Consider the following 9,162-nt stretch of genomic DNA (forward strand, 5'->3'; position numbering starts at 1 on the left):
ATCTTGAACGGTTTTGAGTTTTGACACGAAAAATAAAGTGTTATGTATGGGTGGATGGAGATACACCAAGAGATAAATACATTACAAAAATATTGAAACTTCTATACCACTATTTCAATATGTGTAAAAGGTTTTATAGATATACTGTATATACTAGCTTATAAGATGAGTTCAACTGTAATCAGTAGAACAAACATACACCATGATCTGCTAGTGCATTATGCAACCACAGATCAGGAACATTGTTTTTTTTTTGTTTTTTTTGCAGTTTGACTCGTTGTATAAGCGAGTAAAGACGGTATTTAATTATATTGGAAGTATGCTTCGGAATCAAAAGTTGGAGGAGACGAACGAAGGGACGGATTATATATCGAATACATTGGGCGTGGAATTAAGGATAAGTAATCTCCTAAACACTTTTTACTAATATTGTTAAGCTATGAAATGCTATACATTTCATATAACGTATTTACTTCTCACAATGCAATAATCACGAAGGTATTTCGCAGTTCGACTAGCCTCAGGATTAACAAACCCAAGGCACAACAGAAGTGAGAAATGTTTTCTGGTATGAGTTGGCATACATAATGACCTAGATTGAAAGAAGAAAAGAAAAAAAAATCGGAATTTTTCACACTCCATGATTTTTAATGTAGTAGTAAAGGACTAAAACAAGATGGCACACAGTATTCGTCAACATTTATTACTTTTTAGTTGAAGTGCCCTCCAATGCCACTGTCAGATGCGTTTACACGATATACCGTATTTGAGTTTTAACTTATTTCAGTGTTACCGGTCGTGTAACGAACAGCTGAATGAAATTCCTGCTGTATCCATAATGATATATTGACAGGTGGTAATATTTACCGGTGGTATTGTATTCCATATACAAAAACCAGCTATACTTTACCCCTGCATTAATTATCATAAATGAAGAACTTTTAGGTTTACTATACATGCGGAGAGTACATAAAGTCGATCGACTGCCATTGTAGTCTAAGACATCAACGATATCTTGGGTACGTATAACTGATAAGTACGGCAAATGCGTGTCAACCACTCACTTCGACCTTCACATTGCCGATGCGGGAGGTTCACGTGAAGATAGAGTGTTCGATCGAAGTGTAACAGTTAAGTCTAGCACGGCCAGCCAGAGATGGTATTATGTTGTTGTACCAGCCTGGAAGCTGGTACAAATGATATACACACATGGTATGCTCATTAAACATGCATACTGAACCACTCTAAAATGGGATGGGTTGTTATTTGTTCTTTTGGGGGAGGGGCTATAGAGATTTCAACATTCAGGTAAAAGGACTTAAATAAGTCAAGTCATGTAACACGGGGCCAAACAACACACCAGTTTTACATGGGGACGCAGTTAGGGGCCGTCCATTTAGTACGTACACATGGAGGCTGAAATGGAGGGGGGTATCCCAAATGCATACGCTTGCGTACGGGGTGGGTGGGTGTCTACTAATAATGTACTTACGCATAGGAAACGGGGGGGGGGGGGGTAAAAACTTTATAACAATTTCTATAATAGGTAAGTCTGCGTTTGAATTTTAGCGGACACTAGACAAACTGTTTCAAGTTGCGCAGCTTGTTTCATTGATGCAGCCAGACAGTCAACTTCGGTGGACTATCGGTTTTATTAAGCATATTAATACTAATCTTTTATAGTTTTTGCGTGGATTATACATAAGCCGTTCTATAGAATTGGGTGGGGGTGCGTCAAGGGTATGTACGCAGGTGGGTGGGTGTGTAAAAAGTACGCATGTGTACGGGGGGGGGGGAAGGTCTAAACTTTGCCAGACTTGCGTACATACTAAATGGATTGGCCTCTTACTTAACTCATCGACCTTAAGGGCAAAGGTCACCTGTGATTCAAAACCCTCGGTAAATGTGGGAAATTAAGTAATGAAACTTACCAAACTGGATTTATACCTGATGGGAGACGAGTACGAGCTAAGACACTCAAATTTAGAATTAAAAAAAAAAAAAAATAAGAGACTGAACAGACGGCAATATCTCATTGCAAATTCTTCTTAGTTTATTTGCTTTCAAGGGGGAAAAAATTGCACCATGGAGGGCGTTATAAATAAACTAAATGTTACAACTACAGACTACACACACCAATTGATCGACTTATTGGAGGTTCCTATCAGACTATGTACCATTTTGTTGTAAAATCTCAGTACGAGAAATCATGACGGACATAATTTAATTTGATTCTTCAAAATCCGGGGGGGGGGGGGAATGGGCTGAGTGGTCTAGAACATTCACTTCTGCAGCATGGGTTCGGCCTATGTGGGTATGTGAGAAAGCTTGCCAGTAGCTTCTCGTGGGTCGGTGGTTCTTCCTCTACCATTAATACTGGCCGCTATTTATAGCCTATCATGTGCTGAAAATGGCGTTAAAACCCACAACAAAATCAGAGGTATATTTGCTCACCTCTGATTTGTAGATATCAAACGAAACAAAAATCTAATCTATAACTTTTTTATAGAATAAAAGTATCTTACGCCTACCGTTCGTTTATCAATACTGTGGACTTATTGACATCTCAGTTTGTTATTCCCCCATGGCGTAACAATACGCATATAATTAGGGTTTTAAGGGTAGTACACTATTCCTTCTGTATTCTCAAGATCTGATTAACTTTCAGCTTATTAATTAATAATAATATCAGAAAATAATCCCCGTTTCTGCAATGAATTAAACAGGTTACAGTTACATTGAAATTCCCAATGCTTTCACTTTTCTCTCTCGCTCATGCCGTAAGAGAAAAAACCCCCCTCAAAACGTGTAATTTTAATGGAATGGGAACACATTTAACTGGATGAAAACCTTGAACTTGAACTTACACCAAGTAACCTCGAAGTACTCGAATCCCTATTTGAACGTGTACACTTTCCACAATGTTAAAAGATACCAAAGATACAATGTTGCAATAGCCTTTGGACGCCCAACGGTAAATTCATTGGCATCATACAAATACTAAAATCTCTTCGAAGTGCGTGCTAAAACTGGCATACAAACGGACCAGGTGAGGGAAGATATTTTAAAAACATATATATTTAATTAAATACTTATTGATGGTTGGTCATTGCGCTTAAACCATTCCCGCGTCGTCCATATGTACTGGGTTGCGTTTTTCTTGTTTGAGACACTACCCATGCGACCTTTTAGTGTACTGGCGATTTAAAACACCTTTAGATCTGAACTCCTAATCTTCCATATTTGATCAATACGAGTGGCAGCTACGGAAATGTGCAAACAGTGTTCAAAAAGAATTGTGAAGGGCTAAAACAATGTGTAGAGGTCACACCAGGAAGGGATGTTTGTAGTTTCCTCTCTCCATCAATGTTTCCTGTAGCCAGTCTTCAACTCCCTTGGAACAAAACTACATGTATGTGTACGTGGCATAAATGAAATATACGTGTAGTACGTACGCTGTATATAGTTATATCATAGGTTGCTTTATTTTTTATATAAAATAAGATCCCGGCCCCGTTCCGCAAAGATTAAATTATGTCCCTTTAAAGCTAAAAGGCCGTTCAATCAAGTCTTTTTCCCTCATGTACTTGCTACCCGTTGAAATAGATCAGTGATGCAGTTCTTAACTAATTTGGGGAAACTTCAGGCGTTTCTTCAAGCAAGAATTACACTGATTGGGACCAAAAATCGGATTTTAAGATTAATGTCCTATTCGACAAAACTTCCTTCGTCTTTAATTGCAGGACGCTGTCGGGAATATTAGACTCCAACCTACAGTTGGCATCATTTTCTCATAGAAGGTCAAGTTACATTGTATCAAAATCAACAAAGTTTCAACGGGGTCAGGTAGTACAATACTCTATGGACGTAACTGAATTCTATTGCAGTTGAATGCCGTTTTTTAACGGCACATGTTAACACATTAGCACTTCTGCACATGACACGTAGACGCAGCCCGAATCCCCGGCTGGATTTGGTGGGTACTGACCACGTGACCGTTGTGCACTAAGCTACACTTAAAACACGAAATCTGGTTTGTGAACCACATTTGCTTAAAGTCATTCATTTTTGGAAGGCATATTCTTCATGCGAACCTTTCAAGATGCAAGGATAGTTTATATCTACTGGAAAACCATAGCTTTAGCCTGATAAATACCAGGATAATTGTGTAAACTGGTCATGTGATTGACGATAGTTGCATGTACCTTTTGCAATAAAGGTTGTACTAGCGCACCCTAAAGCAATGATTAAAATGGGGATGCAGGTCTACATATGTTGGAGGTTTCCATTTAATTAGATCACAGCTTAAAACAGCTCCTTAACTAGAAATTAATGACATCAGCCTTCAACTTTTTAAGGAAGTATTGCTCCGATTTAAAATTCTAATGCATTTTGATTTTTGCTGTCCAACATTTGAGGATTCCCGTCTCATTAAAAAAAAAAAATACTTATATCGGTCTCCTTGAGAGATGGGGCCCGTTTTGTTTTCATCTTTCAAGGTTCTATCATAATAAGTTGAGTGCATTGCCAAAGGAAACACCTCAGTTCAATGGGGCAATCAACTCCACACCCTAATGGTCACTGGAGTGTAATGCATCAACAAGTAACCACTAGGTTGCAAGAATGGTATCGAGTGATTCTATACCACACCTCTCATTTAATAAAAAGCAGAATATCCAGACAAGGTAATCAACAATCATGTTCACTTAGTCATCTTTCTTTGCACAATAAAAGAAAAACATCCCACAATGCTCTTCCTAGAATAGATCTCTGCTACATCTCACCATGGTCACCCATAGAAATTTGTGTATTCAAGGAGTGGACTGGACATATTGTCTGGTGAATATGCAATCAAGACTATTCAGATGTGACAAGAAAATGAAGTTAATTTGTGTATTCAAGTGATGGTGTGAAGAACAATCAAGATGCAATTCACATTACTCATTTTAATTATTCTTGAACTCTTCCTTTTATATAAAAATAATGCATATAATTATATATAATTATATATATATACACTGACTGGCAACACTGGTTGACAGGCAAAATAAATAAAGAGCAAAGCATTTTACAGCTTAGCTGGTCGACATTGCCAGCTTGGGGCAAACCTCCCCATACAGATCGATGATTTACTCCAAACTGGGAAATGAAATATTTAAATAAAATATGAACGTATTTACAATGACTATGATACATGAAAAATGTTATGAAGAAATAATGGAGTGCTAACCATATTTAATAAACTTTTTGTACAGATTACACATTTCAACAAGCCCGCTTGAAGTTTTCACCAGAACGTACAAAATGATACCAATCTAAATAAAATATTTTAACTTCTTGTATGCATGTAACATTACCAGGATTCTAATTGATTTTCACTCCAAAGTGTATAAAAACATTCTAAAATTTTCCAAAAGACCAGGATCAAATTTTTTAACATTTCAACGGGTTCTTTAAATAAAAATAAAAAAATGCCTGAATAAAATTTGTACAAGATTTGCTACACAACTTTTTCCATTAACGAGTCAAATTTTAAATGATCAGACTTCAATGGTAGCCGTTTAATGTTAATAACTTGAATGAACCTGATGAAACTGATAAATATGAACAGGAACATCTCTACTCCTGCCCCAGATCCAAGTTTATGTGGCAGTGCCTTCTGACTAGGTGTGTTCTATCAATGTGAGCAAATAATCTTGCATAAATATTTTTGGAATGAAAATGATTCAATTTACAAATTAAAGTAGTTAGCTGCAAGTACGGAATTTCTTTCTTTTGCTCAACAGTTTTTTTAAATTAACACATTAGCACCAATGATAAATCTGAAATCAAAGATAAAATGAGCATTGTTCCTTCCATAAAGAAAAGTTTAATCTCTTTTCAAGAGATGTTAGTTGTCATTGCATTGAAATGGCAGGTAAATTACTGTACTTAAACAAGTACAACACAAGCATACTGAGGTACGGTCCTACCACATGCATTCCTGATCACACAGGCACACAAATAAATAGTCACATGCAGGCCGCAAACAGCCATGCCACAGATTTATACAGTCTCCTAATCACAATGTTTGGAGAGCTGTTATGCTATAGTACGAAGCTGCTTGGTGCAAACCCTGAGCAAATGAGGTATTTCTGATTGTTGGATTCATTGTTCCTTGAGTTGCTAATTTAATTGCACATGAACTAATCCTAGAACTTTCATCAAATGCTCTCTTGGCTGCTCATTGACACAGCATCCACTGAATGATTATGATCCATATTTCTCAAGTTCAGTTTATCTACTGGCACTGGACAAGACTCCATTAACCAGGGGTGTTCAAGGATTTCCTCTACTGATGGTCTGTCTGAAGGCCTAATAGACAAACACTTTCTGATTAGATCTTTCACATCTGAAAAAAAAAGATAGTAGCAGAAGTTAGTTACTGAAATCTACAAGCTGAGTCACAATGGGAACAATACCAGGAAATGTTTTATAATGTAGGCGGAAGAAAAACTAGGAAATTTTTGTGTAAACAGCACTTCAAGAATAAAAATGGATAAAAATATTGTGACACTAAACAAGCGATAAATGATGACTGGTCAGTGATAACAGGTTTAACCAAAAAAATCCAGTACACCAGCTTTTAAATCAATCCTAGATTATTGGCTCATATATTCATCGACTGAATGCAGAAGGGTTCATTTATTAAATTCAAAAGGGTAGTACAAGTACTTACCATGGGAGATCTTTCCCTTGAAAGTGATTTCAGCCTTAAGAATTTGTTCATCTTGTTCAAATGGAATATCTCCACACACCATGTCATACAGCAGAATACCAAGGGACCACACAGTTGCAGATCTGCCATGGTATCTGTGGCAACGAATCCATTCTGGGGGGCTGTACACTCGTGTACCTGTGCAGAGATAAAACGTGACCATAAGAATACGAAAAACTATATGCTTAAATATATTTAGTCATAAATTGAATACAGATGGCCTAGAGCATTGTATTATATCCTTAAATTTTAAAACTCGACATATGAACAAAAGTTGCTCCATTATCCTCAATTCGCATACCCTGTTCAAAACCATCTAAACACTCGATTATTGGATTTATATAATGTTCCGACAAATGCAAAACACAAAAACAATCCGACAAGGGATGGACCTTCTGTCTTCCAACCAATCGTACCGAAACAAAAGTGGGTCTATCGATCCAAACGGATTTCCCAACGTCAGTGTAAAGCAGCTATAATGGGAAATTCAATACTGAACAGTCGGGTCACGCGAAAGAACAATCGTTCCCAGTGACCTAGTGAGAATTTTGGCTGGGGTTATGCGAGGTAGCTACTGCTGCTTTTGCTGCAGAGGAAAAGCTGATCTGCTAGCAACTAAACATAGAATCTCAAACCATGCTGATCGTGGTTGCTTGCCCTGCCAAAATTGGGCCCAGGCATGGGAACTACATTTACAGATTATCTGAGTCACTGAAAGCTAACAAGTTCTTTCGAATTCATAACTAGGACCAAGTTCTTCGTTACTGACTGTTGACGGGAATAATTCTTATTACGAATGAATTGTAAATCTATATTACAATATATGTATGAAACAGTCTCCATAAAATCAATGAAAAAAATTAAATTGATGAAATACCAGATCTTTACACATGAAAAGTTAATTTTAAAAACTCTGAAAGAAAAAATGCAGAGCGTGACTACAAATGAAAAAATCGTAATCCAAATGCGTAAGACACTCACCATCAAAAGTTAGGTAGACCGTGTCTTTAAGTAAAGCACCAGACCCGAAGTCAATTAGCTTCAGCTCGTCTGTTTTCAAATCCACTAGAATATTCTCATCCTTGATGTCTCGATGAACTACACCAGCTCTATGAATGTTAATAACTGTTTGAACAATTTGTCTAAAGAACGACCGAGCAGTTGTCTCATCTAATACTCCTTTTTCTGTGATGTAGTCAAATAAATCCTTCACCGATTCTGGGCGTTCCATCACAATCACAAAACTGTCCTTCATTTCATACCAGTCCAACATAGTGATAATTCCACATAGGTGCGAGACCTTCTTCAACAGGCATATTTCCATAGGTACAGATTGTCCATTGAGCTGTTGAGAATAAAAGACAAGGTACATTAAAACATTATGACAAAAGTACTTCAACTGAATTTTTTAATATAAAAACACATGAAAAAGCTGTTAATGATAGACACTGTCCTTATTTGACATTTACTTTTTAAACTTTTACAGAGGACTAGCAATATAGTGCAAGAATTTATATTCAACATCTTTATTATATGTTTGATGTTCTTAAAGTATCCTCTCCCAAACTAAACTGTAAAATAGCAAAATGTCTCACCTGCCCCCATTCTGACACTTTTTCTCTCGCTATATGCTTAATAGCCACCTGAAATAAAGAAAAAGAAGCGTGTTAACTTTGTGATGAAGGTATCTATTTAGATGACGTTCATTTTTTGGCATTAAAAAAAAAGTATTCCGCGGGAAAAGACACGCGAATTTATTCTAAAATGTAATCCACTCAGCGTTTACGTACCGGTAGATTGTCTCTTTTTCTGACGCCGCTGTAAACAGTGCCAAAACCGCCACTTCCAAGTACTTGGCCCACAATATAGTTTCTTGAAAAGGTTTCACGTGGATCTTTGCCTGTAAAAAGAAAAAGCGTTAAGTTACAAATAATTGTTCAAATTTTTTTTTTAATCACATTGAATTCACAATATTAAATTTACAAACGCCTATAAAGAAATCTTACATTGTTTCTCTTTTTCGTGTACTATGTGTCCTGTACTGCAGTTAAATAACACCAACTTTCGTCCCAGCATGTTTGAGCTGATATACACGTGAGTCGTTGGCTGCACACAACAAGTAAGATTCGTCCACACTGTAACGTGTTCAGTTTGATTCTGAGTTATTCAAAACATTGGCGTGTACTAAGAACGTTGATCCATGGTAGTGAACTGAAACTAGGACAGGATTACTCCGCGTACAGGACATACGTCTTGGCACGACTCCAAGTTTATTTTTAAAAAACAAAAATATCATCTTTTAACAGAAAAGTGTACGTCTCTTTACAAACTAATTTAACTGTGTTGAAAGTATGGGATAAAAAGCCAACTGTTAACAACAAATCCTACCAGACATGGAACTATTT

At 36.8% G+C, this 9,162-nt stretch overlaps 1 protein-coding gene across 1 annotated transcript; it reads right to left on the reverse strand.

Moving 5' to 3' along the window:
- Window positions 1-4,931: 4,931 nt before the first annotated feature.
- Window positions 4,932-8,938, reverse strand: LOC149802239 (serine/threonine-protein kinase pim-3-like). The gene is made up of 6 exons (XM_089956663.1): window positions 8,764-8,938; window positions 8,548-8,657; window positions 8,353-8,400; window positions 7,739-8,102; window positions 6,719-6,895; window positions 4,932-6,391 (listed from the first exon to the last, which is right to left on the reverse strand). Exons 1-6 carry the CDS (start codon window positions 8,831-8,833, stop codon window positions 6,204-6,206), a joined length of 957 nt encoding a protein of 318 aa, XP_089812789.1. The 5' UTR covers window positions 8,834-8,938; the 3' UTR covers window positions 4,932-6,203.
- Window positions 8,939-9,162: the final 224 nt, after the last annotated feature.

This window comes from Sinohyriopsis cumingii, chromosome 4 (assembly GCF_028554795.1).
Source record: "Sinohyriopsis cumingii isolate HCF-2022 chromosome 4, ASM2855479v2, whole genome shotgun sequence".
Lineage (NCBI taxonomy): Eukaryota > Metazoa > Mollusca > Bivalvia > Unionida > Unionidae > Sinohyriopsis > Sinohyriopsis cumingii.